This window comes from Ranitomeya variabilis, chromosome 7 (genome assembly GCF_051348905.1).
Source record: "Ranitomeya variabilis isolate aRanVar5 chromosome 7, aRanVar5.hap1, whole genome shotgun sequence".
Classification (NCBI taxonomy): Eukaryota; Metazoa; Chordata; class Amphibia; order Anura; family Dendrobatidae; genus Ranitomeya; species Ranitomeya variabilis.
In genome coordinates this window covers 42940724-42965071 of record NC_135238.1, presented here as the reverse complement: position 1 = coordinate 42965071, position 24348 = coordinate 42940724, and the positions used below count along the sequence as shown (strand labels likewise).

Genomic DNA, 24348 nt, shown 5'->3' with positions numbered 1-24348 from the left:
AGAATAGATTGGAGGGGTGCGAGAGTGTTTGAGGGGAGGCCACAGAGCAGGAGGTTGCAGTAGTCAAGGCGAGAGATGATGAGGGCATGGACTAGGGTTTTTGCAGGTTCTTGGTTGAAAAATGTGAACACCTCTGTGCTAAGCTGCTTATATTAACTAACATCTTTTTTTTTCACAATGTCAACCATTAAATGGGTTGTCAAGTCTTGAACTACAAGTCTTCAATCATGCGCACTGTGAGGATTCTCCGGTGCCGATGCCAGGAATGAGTGGTCATGTGACCGCAGGTATGCGATATGCTTACTCCTGGACACATTACGGCTAGACTATATCTGGTCTTTGTTATTACATTTACATTGAGCAAAGGCCATCTAGTCAGACTGTGGCCTGCAGTATGCATATCGCGTACTTGGGGTCACTTGACTGCCATTCTGGACATCGGAAAATCCTCACAGTGCGCAGTGGGCACGATGTGAGGAGTGACATAGACGATCCCTTTAAACCCATTGCTACTTCTATCATTTTGTCCATAGTAAAGCATGTACATAACAGTCAATCATACTACAGGTCTTAGTTTTCCAAGTACCTTTGGCGAATTAAAGCTGCAACATGATAAAGAGAAACTAAACTTTAATATTTTTCTTTAGAATTTTGTCCGGCATGGAAGGTATTAAACTTCTGCCAATAACTTGATTACGGTATTTATCTTCATTCTCGTAAAAAAAAAAAATTGCAGTTAATTGGCTTCCAACTCCCTGCTTTTCCCCAGTCTATTTTTCTCCATTCAGCTACTCAGATATCATAACATACTCATTTGGAGTACAGATGATGGCAGTGATGAGGCAGCTCAGCCCCTGTGACTCACTAGACAGGTGATGACACCTCACTGCCATCATCTGTACTCCACATGAGTATGACCTAATATCAATGCAGCTCAAGGCAGGGAAATAGACAGGAGAAAGCAGGGAGTTTGGAAGTCACTTACTTGCAATCTTTTTTCTACAGGAATAAAGATAAATCCCCTAATAAACTGATTTGCAAAGCTTTATGATTTTCCATGCTTAACAAAATTACTGAAAAGTAAAAAAAATCTGAAAGTTTAGTAATTCTTTAATTGTTTTTAGCTACTGCACCACTTTTCCTTTGTGCTAGTCAATTGATAAATGTCAAGTGCAACTAACGTCGGAAATGCCATACAGCACATCTCTGAAACTGAGCCTACCATCCGGCTGAGCTGTCAGCACATTCCGATTTTTAGCTAAAGTAGCGCTTCAGATCAGAAAGAATGAATGATTTCTTTAAGAATTTGACATTTATATAATACATCTACTATCAGAAAAAGTAGGTCAGGAAGAAGAAGAGTATTAAACCAAGCAGAATTGTGTCATGATGACTTACCGGAAACTTTTTTTGCCTTGACTTCCTCCTGTGATATAGGGGCCTTCCAAGATATAAATGCAGAAGAGATCACGGAGGAGGTGGGGAACATGTGGAGAACTTTATACAAGCTGGCAAAGAGTTTTACTGACCTACCCGGACCTAAGCGAGTGGCGGAAAATGTCAAGTTCAAAATTGAGAAGTTCAAAGTTCACCTTCCCATCGTTTCTGTCATCTGTAACCGTGGGATGAAGCCGCGCCATTGGAAACAGGTGTCATATCGAGTCCTCATTTCATATGTAGACTAATGTTCTCATGAATAATGGTGATGGAACTATAATTTCCTAATGTGACTCATTATGGCGGCACCGCATAGCCACATGTGCCTTCATACAGCCCTCATTTTATATAGTTTGCATAGTTTTGGCACACTACAGCCCAATAATCCAGAATCTTGTCAAAAAATTGTGCAGAAGTCATGACGTAGAGATAAGAGCATATTTTACATTTGTATTATTTTAGCAAAACCCAAAAAACTCAGCTGTACTATCAGCCGCTATACATGCAAAGTGTAAGGGATCGGCCCTTATTCACATTGACGTTGCTTGACATATGGTAAGGTTTTAATGCTAGAGACAGGTTAGGACCGTCCCAATAGAGTACACCTTGTCGTGGTGGGATGTCTTTTATGCTTTTTTTTTTTTAAATCAAAAATAGCATTAACTAAGTACCTGATGTGATTTACAGGAACTGTTACTATTTACTGATTTACTTGCTGTACGGTATATGTTCTTTTTTATTTTTGTTTTTTGGCTTCATATTGTTTTAGACTGAATTCAGGCAAATTAAAAATTATTGGTTTTTCAAACAATTCCTAATCTGGCTGGCATTTATATAATTTGTATATCTGCTCGAAATGTGGCGCCACAAATTATTATTCATAAGGAGATTCCCTTGCTTAGAGTTTACACCTCTTCTGTGCATCTGAAGAAGGTCAATGATTTGACCGAAACATAATGCATTTACTGTGGATTGCACCTGTAAAAAAAGAAAACATCTTGATTCCCATCTTTCAAGTGCCAAGTTCTTCAATATTATCTCAACAAGGGTTTGGGCCCTAATGGTGCATCAACGAAACTGAAGTGCCTTATTCTGTCACATGAATGAAGCCTTAGGTTACTCTTCAGGTTCAGCATAAGTAGATGTTTCGCTAGCCTTGTCTAACATTCATTTTACTAAATGTTTGATATTTTTTTCTTCTCAGATTGGCGAAATAGTAGGATTTGATATAACCCCAGAGCCGAATACATCACTCATTAGCATGCTGGAATACGGACTGTCCAAATACATAGAAAAGTAAGAAATTATATTGATGCCATCACATGTCACATAACCAGTTCTTTGTGCATGTGTCTTTGAGTAATATACAAGGACACTTACATAAGGCTTTAACCCAATTTCAGAATTCTGGTCCAAATTCAAATTTTATTAACTCTTGTTGCAAGTACAACCAGTCCTTGGTGTCAAAAGCTTTGGGTTTAACTAATGTGGAGAGTGCCCATTCTTCTTGTAAATCATGTCCTATTTGTGTTAGAACCTGAACTCTCCTAATGTTATATCGGTCTATAAGATCCACGCTCTTCTGGAGTTTGTCAGGCCCAAGTTTCACCATTATGGTAGCATCATGTAGGTATGGTGGATGATTCCCAACATCTAGACCAAAGTTTCCCCACTACAGTCCTCGAGAGGCACCAACCGATCATGTTTTCAGGATTTCCTTAGTGTTGTCTAGGTCAGTGGTCCCCAACCTTTCTAACTTTGAGAGCTACATTCAGCTCTGAGAGAGGGTCGTGAGCCACATTTAGCTCCGAGGTAAGGTTGTGAGCCACATCCAACTCCCAACCACCTCATAGAAGTGGTATCCAAACCCCCCATTACAGGTATGATACCCAAAGCTTTTCCACAGAAATCACCTTGAAGCAGTAAACCAAGATCCAATCGTTCCCACAATGCCCCCATTCAGTATTCTCTCATGAAGCCTTCCCAACACACTGTCGCATCCAGCTTCAAGCACCTCCTCTGACAGGCAAAATCATCTTGTCGCCAGTGTCCCATACTTAAATTATCTCTAAACTACTGAGAACAGAATATGTGCATCCAGATCTGTTCTTCTGTGCAGCGCTACTCACAAAATTCATCATTTTGAGATGTGCTCTTCATACCTGTTTGCTAGACCTGGAGCTAATGCACCAAGCTGGCAGACAACCGCGAGCCACAATTCATGGGAACATGAGCCACATATGGCTCCCGAGCTACAGGTTGGAGACCCCTGACCTAGGTCACAATTCGATCACCTGTGCAACACTAGGGGAATCCTGAAAACATGATCTGTTTGTAGGACTTGAGGTCTGGAGTTGGGAAACACTGCTCTAGACCCTCATTATACATTTGCAGCAAAGCCAGACTGAGTTGATCAAGATATTTTTTAAAAAAAAACTCAACAGGAATGCCATCTGGTTCTCCTAGGGCCTTACTGTTGGTCATAGCCATTGTCGCTTCTGATCCCACATTTATAAGAATTTTATCTAATGTTTGTTGAGCCCTCAGATGAGAACTGAGGAAAATCAATCTGGGCCAGATAATCCTGAAGGTCCTCATCTGAACAATGTGATTGGGTTTCATACAAGTGTGATTAGGAATCCTTAAACCTGTTACCAAAATCAGATGAAGCCAAAAGTGAATCCCATTCTGTTTAATTAATACTAGGAATGGATGGAGAAGCCTGATTTAATTATATAGACAAGGAATTTGCTGGTTTGATTACCTAATTCAAAATGTGCCTGCTTTGTAAAGAACCAGCGTCTCTGGGCCTTTTCTTGGAGATTAAGTATTTTCTTCCAAATAGCAACCAAGTCATGATCCCTTTAATTGAAAGCTAGTTCTACTTCTCTTCTGGAAGAGTCCCTTTTAATAAAGGATTTTGTAGATTTCACAATTCAACAATATTTTCTTGTTCTATGGAGGGGCACTTTTTCTCGTTGTGGAGACCACTGGCTGGCATAGGAAGTCTTACAAGCCAGGCAAAGCTCCTTGGGAAATGTGTATGTAATTTAACTCTTGTTCAGAAGGAAGAAAAATGCTCCTTTAATGCCATCTATAGGTTGCTACCTAGTGTCTGACCCAGGCTTATGTCATAACCAGGGATTTTATCCAGAGTATGGGACCTTTATCACCACATCGCCCCATTCCCCAACCTCGTGACCATTTATTGAAGAACCCTTTGTCAAAAGTGCCGGCAGTCACACCATTTACACCCCAGTCGGGGGAGATGGTTAATCCACGTGTACATTAGAAACAATAGTGCAAAAGTTATTGTGAAAGGAGAGGAGGAACAGCTCTAACATCACCTATTGTGAATATTGAATCCTGTGTTATCAGCTGTTACCTGTCACTGTTATCCTGCCTGTGATGGTAATGAGACTTCTGAAAAAGTCTTTTGTGCAGATGAGGAAAATAGCCCCAGTGACCAGTGTGAAAATTGCAAGATTTCTAATTTTTATGTATTAACCCATGGTGATATTAGAATATTTAAAAAAAAAATAATACCAAACCGCTTTAAACATTTAATCACAACGTCATTGTCTGATGACAAATTCTCTTTAAAGGGAATATGTCAGGGAATTGGTGCTGTCCAAACCTCGGGTAACATAAATCAGAGCCTGGCAGCACAATGTCTCCAAAGTTTTAGAGAAAATATACTTTGACGATCCGGCCGGAGACCAGACTAGTCCGGCTCCGCCCCTGGCCGGCTCTTACCAGCGCCGCTGCAGATGATTGACAGGTCTCTCCTTATGTACATGTGGGGGAAAGATCTGTTAATCACCTGCAGCAGTACTGGAAGAGCCAGACGGTCCTCTTAATATGTTTCGCTGTCATTATTTTTCTCCGGGAATTTTTTTTCTACCATGCAAACTTTAATTTCACAAACAAAATGTAAACACCATATGTTACATGGGGAGGAATTACAGAACTGAGTTTAGGAGTTTCTCACGCTGCACTTTAAATTAGCTTCTAGAATGAAAGAGATTAATTTATATATTTCATTATGCATGTGGCTTTATATCTATGCAGTTTTATGCAAAAGTTTATGCACCATTTTACATGAAAGGACCCTCCAATCATAAGATGATCACAGGGGGTCCAGTTTATTTAATCTTCATCTGTAATAGAAAGACATAGCCGAATTCCCCTGCAGCGCCACCACAGGGGAAATAAAGCATTGCACAGTTCTTATTGAAATCAATAAGAGGCCAGATTATTGCACGGACACAGATTTTCCAGGAATAAAGAAGATCTTTGTCGCTGATTTTTATAGTTAACTACAAATATCCTATTGGTGCATTTGTAAATAGGATTTTTAAATCAGACAACCCATCTAATTAAAAGCAGTTAATCAGCAGGACTGGCCCCTTAAATTTCTTTTATGATAAGTTTGGGCAAATAAGCAGTAATGGTGCATTATATTTTGTAGATTATATTATGAGTAGAACATGTATGATTTGTGCATTGTAGGCTGGAACAGATCGGAGCATCAGCAAGCAAAGAATATTCTTTGGAGAAAGCCATGGAAAAGATGAAATCGGAGTGGTCTATGATGACCTTCAACTTTGTCCAGTATCGCGATACAGTAAGTCACAATGTGTGTGACATATCCAGCGATCGGCACTTGTTTTCTGGCCTCTTGCACAGACTGATGAGAGGTTACGGGGACAGAACAATCGCTAATATGACCTTCTGACCTCGTATACAGTACATGCTATCAGCAGAACATCGCCTGCTTACACAGGGACATGCGCTGATGATAAAGGTCATTTTTATGCTAGCTTAAAAGTCAAATCACTCGTAACGCAAGTGTCTTGCATATTTATGGGTAGTTTGCCGCCATGTTTGCCCTTTTTATTAACTAGGATAAACATGCCGGAAATGAACCCATAAATATGCAAGACACTTGCGTTACGAGTGACTTGACTATACTCAGCTCCTACAAAGCGTTTCTGGTTCATCTAAGAGGTCCTAAAGAAGCATTCACAAGAAGCTTTTTAATTCACTTTTTATTTCATGAACTTTCAATTTACCAGCAATCGTGATATATACATATATATCCTATAGGTAAGTGAGAGTCACTGAATACTACCTTTAAGAGCTCATGCAGAGCGGCCATGTTATCAGTCCCAGTGTAATCTGACAAAACATTGGATCGCACCCTGATCAATGTTATTCTAAGGGGCCGTGCACATGTCTGAGTTTGATCATCCAGTATTCGAACCAAGTCAATGAGCGCGTAGAAATCATTGGACTGCACTCAGATGACATCCACAGAGTGACACAATGGAGAAGATGGAGAAATGTTGTTCTCCATCTTATCCTCAGTGTGCACTGATTCTCTCATCTGAGAAAATCGGATGACGCTATCCTGATACCCTGATCAGTCTCTGATTAGAGTTTGATCTGAGTGCCATTTGCATAACCGGCCCATTTCTCACGGATGAAAGAATTTACGACCATCTGACCCTAGCCTAACAGCAAGTGTCCAAATTCGCTGCTGCTCCACCAAAGAGAACATTAAGAATTTCCTGGTGCCCTGATGTGCTGGGTCCACCTTTTCTTCTGTTTTTTTTTTTAGTGCTATGCCATTACTTTTTTTTTACGCAAGCTTGCTGCAATATAATTTGGTTAATAAAAAAACCCAGAAAACTCAACACTACTGTGTGAATATTGTGCAATCTCACGATGGCTGAGTTTTTTTCTACCTCTACATGTTCTCCACAGGCGTGCGATCCATATGTATTGTCTGATTTTGTTTACAGCCATGATCTTCAGATTTGCGCTCGCCGCTCTGGGAAAGGTCTCTTGTTCCTTTGTCCGCGCAGCACCAACCTTTTCAATAATTGGCCTTTGAGAGCTTGTTGAACATCCCTAATCTTGGATGATTTCAAGCGCAGCAGCGCTGTTTGTTGTTTAGCACATACCTGATAATGGTTAATACCCTTGATCCCTGTTAGTTGGTTGGGGAATTAGAGAAAAGCAAATGGCTTTGTTTAGCGGGTTTCAAAGATGAACGAAACAACAGAAAGCCAAGTTCTGACTCTGCGGGAAAAATTCTGAATGGCAAGGAATGTTGTAGATTCCATTGTTAATGTAGAATACAAAGATGATGAATACATGTAAAGGGCCTTGTAAACAACACAGTACAATATTATTACTATATTTACAGAGTCAGTTCTGTAAAATATTCCTTTATCTGTGAGGGAGAAAATAGTAAAATAGTTGAGAAAATAGTTGGGCTTAATAAGTGTTTCATGCACCAGTCTTGGAAAAAAGCTTGCTGCTAGACTAAAATGCTCTAAATTTATTAAGATGCACTTGCCACTTAATAGCTTTGATGCACTTTGGGCTGTCTACATTATATAAAATTGTATCTATGTCAGCTATGATGATCCAGCTTGTTCCTGGGTCGCTTGGCGGCACTAGTACACGATCTCCTGACTGGAGTTGTCCACCCAACATCGGGGATCGATCTGAATGTTCCACTTCCCTAAACTTCTACTCAACCAGCTTTCTTACAGTCAAAAGTCGGTGTCGATATTCTCGGATCCGGCACTTGGACTACTGCCCGGACAATGGTGCTCTGAATCTAGCTCCAGTTCAATGATCTCTCGTCCACTTCCCCCAAACAGCAGCATGTAAGGGGTGTAACCAGTAATCGCATGAACTCGATTGTTATAAACCCACACCAACTCAGACACAAATTCGGGCCACCTCATCTTCTTGTCTTCTTCCAGGATCCACAACATTTTTAACAGTATCCTGTTAACCCCTTTCTGACATTAGATGTAATATTCTGTCCAAGTGCCCTTGGCCTATTTGACCTCGGAGGGAGTATTACGTCTGCACAATCGCCCTGATTCTGACAGCTTACACCCGCATTAAGTGCCAGGAGCGGTCACAGAATGCTCCCGGAACTTTAACCCGATCAAACACGATCGTAGCATTCCGGGTGCCGGCAGAGGACTGACAGCCCCTCTGTCATGGATCAGAGACCCGTGGTGTGACGCAGGGTCCCAATCGTTGCCATGGTGACCGGATGTCGATGACATCTGGGTCACCAGAGCTAGGCAACATGCTGATCGTGCATGGTACATGATCATCAAATCTTTCTGTCAGTGCAGAGCTGACAGTTTGGAGCGCAGGCCTCTTATATTCAGGAACTCTGGGATGCCGACCACCTGATCAGGTCCAGCACCCGAAGTACCTCACCCTTCAAATCTTTCAGAGCAAATTGGTGCCGTTTCATTTCGCCGGACCAGCAGATAGCAGCCTTTCTCCACTAATGTGACCTTCTGCAATCACTCTTCAGGAATCTCTCCGCTTCCCCTTACATGTGAACAGCACCTTCGAGTGGCAAGGTAATGTATGCAGTTAGACACTTTGGTACAGCAGAGCTGAGTGTGCAGACAGCACCTTAGAACAGTAGAGTCAAGTAGACAGACAAGTACTGTCATGTTCCAGAGCTAAGTGTGTGAACAGCACCTTGGTAAAGCAGAGCCTAGTTGGCAAATAGGCAACTTAATATAGCCAAGCCACTTGTGAGGGCAGCACTTTGGAGCAGCAGAACCAAGTTGGCAGTCAGGCACCTTGCAGTAGCAGAGCCAAGTGTGTGAACAACTCCTTGGTACAGCAGAGCTGAGTTTGCAGACATGCACTTTGATTTAGCGAAGCCAAGTGTGCAAACAGCTCACCTTGGAACAACAGAGGCCATTTAGTCTTGTGGCTATACTTGAGAGCAAGCATGGGGTAGCAGCATGCATTAACTGACTGAATACTCAGGCAGTGTGCAGTTGCATGAACTGGCCATAAAAGGTTTAAGTTGATTACATCAGAGTTGTGCACTGGGTTAATGTGGTAATCCAACACACACTAGAGCAAAGAGAGCTGGCTGTCAGGTAAGGAAGATCCCCAGGCCCTTGCTGGATCCAGGACAGCTGATTAACAATCTGGTGTAAATTATAGTAAATCTATTTTGCAGCGGGTGGCTAAGCCTCACACATGTTTTAAAAAAGTTTGAAGGCTAGCACAAGCATGGAAATGTTTGTGAAATTATACGGTAGCTTGCTAAAAAAATTAGTTACTTTTCTGTCATTCATGTATTAAGAAATTCCACATAATGTGTTTTATCCTCTTGCAGCACCATTAAAGGGGATGTCCGGTCCAAATCAGTAAGTCTGCAGTCACTCTTTGAGCACTGCGGGATTTCGCCAGTTTCAGACCCACAGGGTGACTGCGGACTTATTGGTTTGGACCGGACAACCCCTTTAAGCTTTGCACAGGGAAATTAGGCAATGTACAGTTACAATTTAAGTCAATGGTCAGTGTCCAAGCAATGCAAACATGCCTCAGCTGCAGGTCTATGATTGTCTGGCAGCATGTATTGCAGTGCAGGGACCCGGTGGGTCTCTGCACCTCAATACATTTCAACTGAATTTCATCCTCGAATCGGACACTTATTCAGCTGAAATGACCATTGGTGCCTGTGGGTCCCCTTCCAATTGGGCCCGGTCATGGTTGCCCTCTATGGCACCGCGATTGTTGCACTCCTGGAAAGCAGTATGAGAATCCTCTTCTAACCTAAGCACTCCTGGTATCTTCAGCATTAGTTCACAAAGACATGGTGGGCAGCAGTGTGAGCAGCTTCTTCTTACCTCAGCCCCCCTGGCATCTTCAAAGAAGGTGTACTTAATTTTTCTTATGCCTAATGCTAGTAGAGTTGAGCGGAAGTCCATGGCTACTGGACCAGAGCCCTGTAAACCTCCTCAAACCTGCCGGCATCACCGGCACGTCTTCTGCGCAGGATGTTGTGCCAGTTTTACTAATCAGAAACTCCTCCCGGATGCCCAGGAATCATTTTGCTCATCCTTAATGGCTACCCCCAATATTAGAAGTTTAAGAAACAGGAACCCTTCATTCTAGGAAGAGTTTATGTAATGGGACAATTGCTATAAAATTTTTTACACAATTTGAAAAACAGCGGCTGCTTATATTCCAAAAGTAGCTGAGATGTAATAACTGATACAACCCATGGATGGGGGGATTCTGGAAAAAATCCATATTTTTCTAATCATCCAACATCCCTGAAAAGTCAACTGAGGTGAACTTATTAACCAATGCCATTGCCGTCACACGTCATACAATAGAAATGTTATTTTCTTGGCCATCACATGCTGAAAACACCTACTCGCATCTGTGATTAACTACGTGTTTCATATAACCTTTCTTTTCCACAGAGTACAAGCATCCTCTCAGCTGTTGATGATATTCAATTACTGCTCGACGACCACATTATTAAAACCCAAACAATGTGTGGTTCACCATTCATTAAACCAATTGAGGCTGAAGCTAGGGTAAGAGGAAAATGCAATAGCTACGTACGACCTACCCGCTTACTATGAGTACATTATGTGCTTTAATTATTTCTCTGATTAACGATTCCATCTTTATTTAAAGCAGACAAACAAATTAAAAAAGGACTTGACACAGATTAAAGATCTAGCAGTAAACAATACATGTCTAGTATGGTACAGGAGACATTATGGCAGCGAGAGGTCATAGCCGTGGGGAGCGAGAAATCTATGCGAAGGATAGAGTAGGAATTTAACACCACAACAATAAAATATTCTAATTATATAAAGTGTTAAAGGGGTTGTCTGGGACTTTAATATTGATGGCCTTTTTTTAGGATAGGTCATCAATGTCCGAACAGTGGGGGTGCGACACTCGGTATCACCTCCGATCAACTGCTCCCGATGGAATCGTCAGTGGAAACTGCTCAGTTACGGAGCTACACAGCACAGCTACGTCCACTCAGTGGCCATTATTCCGTCAATGGAGCTGTGATGTGCAGCTCCTTAACTGAGCAGTTCTGTCCTGCACCAGGAACAGCTTAACGGCAGGGTGCCAGATGTCGCACCCCCATGATCAGGCATTGATGCCCAATCCTAAGTGTAGGTCATTAATGTTTGAACGGTGGGGGTGCGACACCCTGCATGCCCTTCGATCAACTGCTCCTGATTTCGTCGTCGGCTGAAACTGCTCCGGCCATTATTCCATCAGTGGAGCTGTGATGTGCAGCTCCATAACTGAACAGTTCTGGACGCTGCCGACCCCAGGAACAGCTTGACGGCATAGTGACGGGTGTCGCACCCAGATGGATCAGGCATTGATGCCCAATCTTAAGTATAGGCCATCAATGTTAAAATCCCGGACAACCCCTTTAAGTAACTTGGCATACTTATAGTTCTAAGTAATGGGGGAGGACGAGTGCCATTTATGTAGAGAAAGCGCCCCCAGCAAGTGTTGGAGGAAGTGTTTCAATGCCTTGTACCTTATAATACAATTTTTTTTTAAAGTTTCTAAAGTTTTACTAAACCCTATGTCAGGTTCCGAGATGAGACCAGAGAAACTAAAAATTCTAGTCCTATACATGGACATTGCTAGAACCATAAAATAAAGCAGTTAAATGTTACATTATTATCATGATCGTAGGCTGCAGATACATAGGTAATATAATAAATACAGCCCAGTATGGACCAAAGAAGAAGCGATCTCTTACACACGCTAATAGCCATGTGTTATATGTGTCAAAGACAGAGGTCGCATTACCTACACATAACAAGGACACTCCAGCAAACATAGATCAATACCAAAAGAATATATGGAGTACACATCCAAATCTTTTTAAAAAAAAGATATTAATACAATTTTTATTAAACAAAATCAATACATATATAGTAACAAAATCACAAATAGTATCAAAAAATTCAGTAAGGGAAAAACATTGGAACAACACTGAAAAAACGGTGATAGCCCCTAGGTATATCTGCAACTATTCCATAAGTAAAGTGCTAATAGTGCATATCACAAAAAAGAGAGGGGATTAAGAGAACAGGTTACTGCCATATTGCGTGTAGTACATCCCATAGTCCAAATATCATTAGGTATCGTGCACTAGATACCACAACCCAGTTCCTCCAATCTTACCCAAAATGCAGATTACCAGGGGTCACCGTCGAAGCCCCAACGCGCGTTTCGCGTTGGCTTCGTCATTGTTCCAATGTTTTTCCCTTACTGAATTTTTTGATACTATTTGTGATTTTGTTACTATACAGGTCCTTCTCAAAAAATTAGCATATAGTGTTAAATTTCATTATTTACCATAATGTAATGATTACAATTAAACTTTCATATATTATAGATTCATTATCCACCAACTGAAATTTGTCAGGTCTTTTATTGTTTTAATACTGATGATTTTGGCCTACAACTCCTGATAACCCAAAAAACCTGTCTCAATAAATTAGCATATCAAGAAAAGGTTCTCTAAACGACCTATTACCCTAATCTTCTGAATCAACTAATTAACTCTAAACACATGCAAAAGATACCTGAGGCTTTTAAAAACTCCCTGCCTGGTTCATTACTCAAAACCCCCATCATGGGTAAGACTAGCGACCTGACAGATGTCAAGAAGGCCATCATTGACACCCTCAAGCAAGAGGGTAAGACCCAGAAAGAAATTTCTCAACAAATAGGCTGTTCCCAGAGTGCTGTATCAAGGCACCTCAATGGTAAGTCTGTTGGAAGGAAACAATGTGGCAGAAAACGCTGTACAACGAGAAGAGGTGACCGGACCCTGAGGAAGATTGTGGAGAAGGACCGATTCCAGACCTTGGGGAACCTGAGGAAGCAGTGGACTGAGTCTGGTGTGGAAACATCCAGAGCCACCGTGCACAGGCGTGTGCAGGAAATGGGCTACAGGTGCCGCATTCCCCAGGTAAAGCCACTTTTGAACCATAAACAGCGGCAGAAGCGCCTGACCTGGGCTACAGAGAAGCAGCACTGGACTGTTGCTAAGTGGTCCCAAGTACTTTTTTCTGATGAAAGCAAATTTTGCATGTCATTCGGATATCAAGGTGCCAGAGTCTGGAGGAAGACTGGGGAGAAGGAAATGCCAAAATGCCTGAAGTCCAGTGTCAAGTACCCAGTCAGTGATGGTGTGGGGTGCCATGTCAGCTGCTGGTGTTGGTCCACTGTGTTTCATCAAGGGCAGGGTCAATGCAGCTAGCTATCAGGAGATTTTGGAGCACTTCATGCTTCCTGGCACCTGCTCACAGTGCCAAAACCACTGGTAAATGGTTTACTGACCATGGTATTACTGTGCTCAATTGGCCTGCCAACTCTCCTGACCTGAACCCCATAGAGAATCTGTGGGATATTGTGAAGAGAAAGTTGAGAGACGCAAGACCCAACACTCTGGATGAGCTTAAGGCCGCTATTGAAGCATCCTGGGCCTCCATAACATCTCAGCAGTGTCACAGGCTGATTGCCTCCATGCCACGCCGCATTGAAGCAGTCATTTCTGCCAAAGGATTCCCGACCAAGTATTGAGTACATAACTGAACATTATTATTTGATGTTTTTTTTGTTTGTTATTAAAAAACACTTTTATTTGATTGGACGGTTGAAATATGCTAATTTATTGAGACAGGTTTTTTGGGTTATCAGGAGTTGTAGGCCAAAATCATCAGTATTAAAACAATAAAAGACCTGACAAATTTCAGTTGGTGGATAATGAATCTATAATATATGAAAGTTTAATTGTAATCATTACATTATGGTAAATAATTAAATTTAACACTATATGCTAATTTTTTGAGAAGGACCTGTATATGTATTGATTTTGTTTAATAAAAATTGTATTAATATCTTTTTAAAAAAAAGATTTGGACGTGTACTCCGTATATTCTTTTGGTATTGAGATACATAGGTAAGCATGAAAAATTCAATATTGACTGATCCCGCAAGTGTGTTCCTATTCTGCCAACTTCTCAATGATACCCCCTACCTTGCTCCTCAAACAGTGAACCCTTTCTCAGCTATAACGCTGGTTGGATGTGATGTTTCCAGAACAAGATAGCAGAGGCATAAAAAAATGATAAATACAAGTCAAGGAAAAAAGGTCGATGCCTTGACTAGATGCGTTATTCCAAACATAACATTATGCACTACAGACTGCCATAGAGAGTAGAAGAAGCCGTGATGCACATGCGCGGCCAAAGCTCCATTCCAACTTGACATTTTAAAGCCCCGTTCTCTAGATCAGTCGGTGTCCCAGTAATTGGTAGGTCATCACTTATCCTTTGGATTGTTGGGAATAACCCTTTAAAATAGTATTCTCATCCTGTAATGTGATGATGTCACTAGGATATGCTATCGCTCTATAATTGGAGGAGGTTTGTCCTCTTGGATCCCCATGGGTCCGGGGAATTAAGGGCCTCCAATGCTGTTTTTCAACAGCCTCCTCTTCCCTGTTTTTCCTTGTCCACTATCAGTCAAGTCAGTGATGGTGTCCGCCGTTCCCTGCGCAGTCCGGAGGCTGGTAGTACCGCTGCACAGGAGAAACTTAGAATGGGCACAGCGCTAAATCAGCGCGGTAACTTCATCACTCTTAGGATCATTGCAGGTTATGGCATTGTCCTAGTGCTATGCAATACATTTATAAAATGGCTGAAAAAATATGAAATGTGTAGACAGAAATTTTGCCAAAGTAAAGGACACTAGAGACGGGGGAAGGTGGTAGCAAACAAGTGTTTTTTAAGGCAGAATAGCTTTCCTTCAGAAGGAAGAAAACTGTCTCTAAGCCACCTATCTGTGGTGACCCTGTAAGATGAAATTCACAACCTTTCCAACATTGACATTCAGGGTCACCAATTATAAACACTAGAGTACTAGGTGTACTGTCTTCAGGAGAAGAGATTATTTTGCATACTTTTTCCCAGGGGACCAATTGCCAAAACTTCCTACAGGATGCATTTTGTAAAGCTCTGTACTCAAGGGTAGATATTGGGGTTTAAGGTCAACTAATACACCCGATATATGTAACATTTTCTTCAGGAGTGGGAGCAGACGCTAGTTCTGATTCAAGATATTCTGGACTCCTGGCTAAAGTGCCAGGCGACGTGGCTCTACCTAGAACCCATATTTAGCTCTGAAGACATCATTGCTCAAATGCCAGAAGAAGGACGCAAATTTGGGATCGTGGACAGCACCTGGAAGGACATTATGTCCGAATCGGTATGTAAAGGAGTTTTTTCATTGCCCCTGGGCGAATCTAAGTGATGTAAGAATAAAGACCGGTGCCTTTATCACATCCGTCATCCACAGAGATGGTTCTGCTCTTAACACAGAGTGGACATGATTTGTGTGTGTCAATGACCAAAGTCCTTTGGTGATCAACACATAACCAGATGTGACTGATAAACGTGCTCCACAAGAGCATAAAACCCACCGAGCGGAGGCTCAGACGCAAGGATATTTCTGTTTATCTTCCTTCATTAGCGGTAATGTATTATTATCGCTGCATATTCAATGTTCTTTCATTTGTATGAATCCAACAAATCCAAGGACAGAGGACCACCCGCCAAAACAGCGAGGTAACATTCACTATAAATTCAGATGTTCCCTACTGAAATGTTAGACTTGTTTGGCCGATAAGAGAAAATAATCTAATTTATACTGATTTTCTAAATGCTCGGAAGAAGAAAATCATAAACAGAAATTACAATCTAATGAGTATAAAAGTAGCGTGGTACGTCAGGAGCCATAAAGGTAGGATGGTGTATGTGTGGGCACATCATTCTGTTATCAGAGCCAAAATAGATGATGTAACATAAGTGTCTCTGTAGTCCTCTGGCTGACTGGTTCATTCAGACCCTTAAAGGGGTTGTTCATGCCTATATTGGTGACCTATCCTTGGAATAGGTCATCAGTATCAGGTCGGAGAGCATCCGACACCGGTAACCCCACAAATCAGCTGTACAACTCTGGAACAACACAGCTCCGTATGCTATATGGTGGCCGTTCTTAGGTATTGTACATTGTATATTGTATTTTTTGTACGTTTTCCCTGCGTTCTATACAGGGTCAATAGCAGATTCATTTTACCTTGGGAACTAAATTTCTTGATTTTTTTTTCTAGATTATTTTTAATTTTTCACTTACATATCCATTCATTTTAATCCCTCTCTGTTTTCCTGTGCTCCAAGAAATGAATCTTCCTAGGGCCAAGCTGGCGTACAATGCAATGCTGATAGATATGAAAAGCATTCATGACATAATACAGTTTCTGTCTAATTTCTGAGCACAATGAAGCCTCTCCTAACTACAGGTCCTTAATTTTTATCAGGTAAAAGATACCAGAGTGCTTATCGCAACCAAACAGCCAAACATGTTAGAAAGGCTTCAAGAATCCAATATCCTCTTGGAAGATATTCAGAAGGGATTGAATTCTTATTTGGAGAAGAAAAGATTATTTTTTCCAAGGTAAATGCTTTTTCTTCCAAAGGAAACATAAAACATTTGATATGTTTCTTTCCACATAGACATTTATGGTTGTAAGTAAGCATTAATATGTCATTGATATTATTTTTATTAGACCGCCAGTGTATATAGTTTGTCTGCTCCTATAGAGATAATAAAGCACAAGTGAATTTCTTTGATGTATCTATATGGAAACAGCTGATTTGGAGAGATCGACCTTGACAGATCTAATATTAATGGCCTGTTGTAAGGATAGGTTATTCATTTTAAAGCTAAAGGAAATCCCTTTAACTACTTAAAGAGTTGTTCCCTTTCAATTAAATTTCCTTCCCGCTGGTCTACTCTGGGAATAGAGTAATAGCGCTCACGACATTGACCCTTATAAACAGTTAAAAGGGCTATCCATTGAAAACAAGTTTCTGTCGAAAGGATAGGTAGTGACTTCCTGATTGGTGGGTGTCCCTCTGTAGGGACCGGATTGGGTAACTTCTATCTTGACCGCCGCTCTATTTATTCTTTAATGGGGCTACCGGATAAGCCGAGTGCAGCACGCAACGCAACAGGTCAAGAATGGAGCACAGGTTGCACATGCCCACTTCCCTTCCCTTCTAATAGGGATAAAAGTTATCACCTTTCCTGTGGAGGTGATAACTTGTCACTGGACAACCTCTGTCATGGAGCAGCGCTTGCACATGCTCATTGCCACTCCATTCACACAGAGGACTTTGGCAACCCTGTTCTTGGAATAGGGGATAAATTATTAAATGGGTTGTCCGGGACATTAACATTGATGGCCTATCCTTAGGATAGGTCAACAATATCTGATCGATGAGAGTGCACCCCTGATGATCAGCTGTTACCGGTGTTGGCAGCGGCCAGAACTGCTCAGTTATGGAGCTGCACAGCACAGCTGTCACAACCCACAAGGGTCGGACCAGCGGATGGCACAACAAACACCAACAATGGGGATGGAAAAAGGGGAACAAAGGCCCTAACAATAGGGAACGAGGGGTGGGGCACCTCCTAAACAACAACCTGTGCCTATCCCTAAGCTCCCCCAACGCCCTATGTGGGTCTATCCCCCTGCCGCCGTCACGTGCCTCGTCTCTAGCTGTCAGCTCACTATACCCTGGCTAGTTCACTGGCCGGCAGGGACGCTAGCCTCACCACTGTAGATGGTGTAAACACAGGGGGAAGTGACAAGCATGAGACAAAGACAGGGAATAAGCAAACTTAGCTTTCAAGCTGCTGCTGCAAGCTCCACACAGCAGAGGATTTGGAACCAAGACCTCAAGCAGCTGATACACACTGACACCAGAGAGCTCCACACTCATAGGCTGTTCTCCAGTGAAAAATTCTATCCCCAACAGTCAGCTGATGTGTCAGGTGATTATTTAAAGATGGTGGGAGTGGTGACCACCCACATCAACTGACCAGCAAAGCAGCGGCTGCCAGCAAGGAAAACTGACATTAACCCTTGCTGGCCTGCAAGGAAAAAAGCTATATTTAAATTATAGCGGAACCAGAGCTGCCACGAATCCAAAAATTAATCTTGACAACAGCTCTGTCGACAGAATAGTGGCTGCGGCCGGGTACTGCACATCCACCCCCTATTGATTTGAGTAGGTGTCAGATGTACAGTTCCCGACCGTGGCCACTATACTCCTGTGCAGCTCCATAACTGAGCAGTCCCGACTGTCGATGACACCAGAAACAGCTGTGCACTCCCCCCGATCAGACATTGATGACCTATCCTGAGGATAGGCCTTCAATGTTAAAGTCCCGGACAACCCCTTTAATAGAGAAAGCCCCTATGGAAGTATTTTTCCCTGCAAGTATTGCTTTCAGAAGAGCATATGATATTTCACAGAGGCAGCACACAGGATGGTGATAGACCCATAATACATTTTATAGGGTCCTTACGTGTGCCATCACATTAAGCATGAGCCATTAAGACAAAGCCATGAAAGCAGTGTGTGAAGAAATAATTTGTCAGCTTGGAAATACATGCATCTCTATAAATATAGATCAGTATGACATAATTTCTCGGATTACCCCATGGAGCTCTTTTTGGAGATTATGCAGGAAGTGTATTTTTTTGCATTTCAAATGAAGACATTTCACATTGGGGATTTTAAGCTTAGAGCAAAAGTAAATTTATGCTGCAGAGAATCATTTGTGCGGATTGTGTACAGCGTTCAGGCAACAGACTGATTTGGAAGAAAACGAGCTGTTCTATACCCTCTAGGATAGAATATTGAGCATAGGATAAATTTTTGTATTGAAAAACTGTGGATTAAAAGAGTCCTACAGCTGCTAGAATGATAATACATGACGGGTAGCAATAGGATCACATGAACTTTGAGTCAGATGACTGTCGGTAATTCCCTCATGCTAAGACATGCAAAACCTCTTCCTTAGGTTAGAGAGCAACAATTCTTACATTTCAGAGACTATACAAACCAGGACCGCCTGAGGACTGCGTTATGGACACCTACTGCCGTACTCTTTACTAGAACTCTGAAACAGCTGTCTGTGGCGGTTCCAGCTGTCAAGGCTTCACCCCTTACCTAACGGCATTCCCGGCTCCTTTTATCATTAGCCGGTCTAGCGCAACGTCATCATTGCGATGTGATAAGCGTGTTGTCGTGCCAGGCCGGCTGATCAAAAGAAGTGCCACGGAGAGGTCGTTTTTAGGTCTCCCATCCAGCAGTCACAGATTACTGATGGACTGGATCCTGCACATCACAATCATTGCCTGTAAGACATTGTATACTAATTGGTTCTCTGCAAGTAGAACCACTTTCCCCAAAAGAGCAAAATCTCAGAGTTCACCCACAATTATTGCCGATTATTGAGTGTCTCACCACGAGAACTGAAGTACATGAACAGAGCATTTATTGTCTGTAAGACTGACGAAGGTAGTTGAGTGCTGCACTTGTCTATGTTTGCCAGTACCATGGACTTTGAATGGAGTAGACGTGCCCATGCTCAATCACCACTTTTATTTAAATGGGAAATCGGGACCTTGTTCTGGAGATCAGTAGGCCTCCGACCGATCAGCAACTATCCTGTGGTTACCAATTTATAACACGAAACCCAGGGACTGGGTGCAATGCCTCTGATGGGCAACGGTTTTTGGATTATGAGCTGAGGACCAAGCGAGATGTAGTCTACAGTACAACATATGAAGATAGGTCAGTGGTTCTGTCATGGGTCTACGTACAGCCGGAGCAATAGCTACTGGCCAGCAGTTGCTGCCCAAGTAAATGTCTGCATGAGTATAGTCCAGGTTCCACTTTTTGGGATGCCATGAATATTAGTAATGCCAAAGAAAGTGGGCAAAGAAAGTGTCACCCCTGGGCCACTGCCACTACATGTTAGGCAAAATCAGCGGGATTCAGATGATGTCGCAATTTTCCCAAATTACAACTGTAATATTACATTCGCCCATCCATCGATGTTCAGAAATGTACAATTAACCATCCAACATCCAGATATTATATAAAGTCATTTAGAATAATTATTGCTTTATTAGTACTTTAAGATTTTTTTTTTTAATTCGTGTATTTTTTTTCATTAAGGTTTTTTTTCCTCTCCAATGACGAACTCCTTGAAATCCTGTCTGAAACTAAAGACCCTTTACGGGTACAACCTCATCTGAAGAAGTGTTTTGAAGGGATTGCAAAGTTGGAATTTACTGATGATATGGAGATCACTGGCATCATCAGCTCCGAGATGGAAACTGTTCCTTTAACGCAGAAGATCTACCCGGCAAAGGCTAAAGTAATGTACCTGTGTTCTATTCAATTTATGCATCTTATTCCGATTATTAACCTTAACTCATTGGAAAAAGGAAATACTTTACTATACAGCTACAACTAAAATCCATCCATCCAGTATCCGGTCCTGAGAATTGAAACTAATAAATAATGTTCTGTTCTTTGACTAATGCGTAGCGCACTAGATCTCCAGTATTAAGAATGCGGTGTACTGACCTTGTCTGTATGAAATGAAATGCTAGAATAAGAGCAGGATAAATAGACATATAAAATATTTTTTTAAATTGCCATGTGATGAGATTGGGTGGGAAGTTGCGTACAAAAAAATTACTGTTCTTTAAAATATATTAAAATTGATGTCCAGTCATAAGCCATAAAATTACAGTATATGCAAGCAAGCTTGTATATGGGATGATGGTGCGAATCGATTTGCCAGACCCGGTGTAGAAGCCCAGCCAAGTGAGTATCCTGTGGCCATCGGACCGGAGCCCAGCCAACCATCTTCTATCTGGTCTTCTTTTCGTTAACTGGCCTGGCATGACAACATATGTGCGTCACGCCAAAACTATGACGTCTTGCCAGGCCGGCTAATCTAAAGAGGAGTCAGGGATGCTGTTGGGTAAGAGGCGGTTGTCAGGACTCCCGTCTTTCGGCCACAGAGTACTGATATGGCCATTGGACCAGGTCCTACAAATCGATTTTATCTGTGACTACAGCTTAGCTACAGTGTCTACAGGGATTTTGAACATACAAAAAAACCAGCAATATATCAATGGATACATATACTAAACTCAAATTAATCATAAATAAATAAAGAGAATCAGAGTTTTTTTCATATATAAAAAATTGTAATTTTTATTGTTACATATAGTATTAACAATTAATCATTATATTACGTACAAAAGACAATCTGTCCATATGGAAAGGAAGATGATCCAACTAGGTGATAAATCCAGTGAAAAATGCTACAACACAGGACTGACTATATATGCGGCTTCTAGCTAATTACCAACAGCCCTATAGGCATAATCTAAACCAGTCTTTTCTGAATAAGAGCGATAACACCTGATATGTGTCAATAATAATTGCGTTATAAAAATAATTGCACTAATTCAATGACTTATAGGTGTCGCATCATATTCAGAGTGAGATTACACATATAGATATGAAAAAAATAGGGGTTAATTACCCATAATATCACAATGTCAGATCTGGGAGCGCTTGATGAAAGCGCTACAACACAAAACTGACTATATGTTATCACTTCTAGCAAATTGCCAAAGAAGTCCTATCAACATATATAAGGTAATCCTAAATAAATCCTCTCTGAATGAGAGCGACAGAACATGGTATATATCGGTAATGGTCACACTATTAAGGTGACTGCACTGGTTCAATGACCTATGAGCGTCGCATCTCATTTAGAAGTAAACCGCATGTAAACATCTAACAAAATATAAAGGTTAATTACCCATTTTATCAGATAGTCAGACCTGGGAGCGTTCACTGTTCCCCGACGCGCGTTTCGCGAGAAAATAGCCTCTCGCTTCCTCAAGGGGGCGTGGTCTTAATGGGGTAAGCGTCAGCCTTAAGTATAGCATCATTCCGGTCACATGGTAACAGACCGGCAAATAGCATGGCGCCTATGAGCGTCCAGTTTGTATATCGTTCCTAAGCTACCAACTGCCTATCAGCGATCCCCATGCACTCGCCGGGAGCAGTGGCCGGCGCCAGGCTTCATGACACCCGACAAGCAACAGGAGACCACCAAATGACAGCGCAGAGAAGGAAAATGACATATTCACACAAAAATTAAGGACGGTCAGAGATATTAATATCATTTCCATGTCTGAGCAGAAATAAAACACTAACAAATGACAATACCGGTTTAAAAATATACAATCGCAATATATGAACGGCTGTAATTATTAAAAGTATGTGATGAACATAAGACCTTGAAATAAAAATTCAAGGAATTAATAATCATAAAATATTATAATGAATATAAAGTGCAAAGAATAATCAATGTGCAATACATGAATTTAAGAAATTAATAATCATGAAATTTTATAATAAATATAAAGTGCAATGAATAATTAATGTGCAATACATAATACACATTTATGTGAATTGAGCGAGAAAATACTTCCATATTAACAAAATATTGAACTTCATAAAAATACCATGTACAACAAATGACAGTTGTAATACATATTACAAAATATACCCTATAAAAACAAAAGAACAATAATTTTACAATGTATAAAAATTCTTGCATAAGCATAATCTCCATAGGTGAGTAGTGGATAAGTGACTGTGATGGATTGCCAGCCGTATACATATGACGATTGCAAAAATTCTAAAAATAACAAGAGAAATAAAGAAATGAATAAAAACACAGAAAATATACAGACTAAAACCCCACCATAGACCCTAATTCTGGAAGGTGGCATATCTGGAGAAGGTATCATAACGGGAACAATAGAATTGTACAATTATAGGTATGACGAATATCCGTTTGTCTCATTTAGTCCGTCTGGTACCATTGTGCCTAAAGTAAAAATCCATCTACACTCCCTTTGTGCTAACAGGCCTTTTATATTCCCACCTCTAATTCCGCATTGTACATGTTCTATGCCTCGAACTGTAAGATGGTTAGGGTTACAGTTATGGAACGTATGAAAATGTCGAGGTAATGTTTTTAAAAGGGAAATGTCTTTTTCTGATTTTGCCGCCGCAATATCACGAACATGTTCTCGAACACGGGTACCTAGACGTCTGGAGGTTAGGCCTACGTAGATTTTGGGGCATGTGCAAGTTGCATAATAAATAACTTGTGTAGTGTTACAAGTTATGCGATGTTTGATGTTGAATTCTTTTCCGTCTACCGAATAAAATTTGGCAGATCGGACAATATTTTTACATGATATACAATCACCACATGAAAGGCAACCCTTTACCGGTCCATTTGAGTCTAAAAAAGTACCACCTTGTTTGGTGGTTGGGACGTAGTGGCTATTCATCAGTAGGTCACCCAGATTTTTACTGCGTCTAGGAGTCATAAGTGGTGAGCTAGTTAGATTTCTTGCCAATAATGGATCAGCTTTCAACACATGCCAATACTTTTGAATACAGGTTCTCATTTCCTGCCAATGTCCGTTGTAAGTTGAGATATAACGGATTTCGTTTTCTCTCTTACTGTTTTTAATTTTGGGGCACAGTAAGTCCTCTCTTGAACAAGATTTTGCTCTGTTATAACCTGCTTTGATACTTTTCTTGGAGTATCCCCTTTCCAAAAATCTCTCTCGGAGATCTCTAGCCTGAGATTGAAAATTGGATTCAGAGGAGCAGATCCGCTTCATTCTGAGGAATTGACCAACTGGGATGGCTCTAATAGTGCTATAAGGATGACTTGAATTTGCATGCAGCAATGAATTTGTAGAAGTAGGTTTTCTATGTACATCGGTCTGTAAAAATTGATTTTTATCCACCTGAATGTTAATGTCCAAGAAATCAATAGATTTCTTACTGCAAGAATATGTCAGTTTGATGTTCATGTCATTACAATTTAATTGCTGCATGAATTCCTGTAATTCCATTTCAGTACCCTGCCAAATTATAAGTAAATCATCAATATAACGTAACCAGCACTGCACATGGTCCGCGCCCCGGACGCCATCCCCACCGAAAACCTCCCTCTCCCAGTAGCCCAGGAAAAGGCCGGCGAAAGATGGTGCACAGGCCGCGCCCGGCTAAT

At 41.3% G+C, this 24348-nt stretch overlaps 1 protein-coding gene across 1 annotated transcript in view; it reads left to right on the top strand.

Moving 5' to 3' along the window:
* The window catches only part of DNAH3 (dynein axonemal heavy chain 3), a 373447-nt gene that overhangs the window by 171052 nt on the left and 178047 nt on the right, over window positions 1-24348 (top strand). Inside the window, exons 18-24 of the mRNA XM_077274961.1 lie at window positions 1438-1649; window positions 2642-2733; window positions 5950-6064; window positions 10719-10835; window positions 15385-15564; window positions 16676-16812; window positions 20394-20595. Of these exons, the coding sequence (XP_077131076.1) occupies window positions 1438-1649; window positions 2642-2733; window positions 5950-6064; window positions 10719-10835; window positions 15385-15564; window positions 16676-16812; window positions 20394-20595 (1055 nt within the window). The remainder of the gene's footprint in view (window positions 1-1437; window positions 1650-2641; window positions 2734-5949; window positions 6065-10718; window positions 10836-15384; window positions 15565-16675; window positions 16813-20393; window positions 20596-24348) is intronic.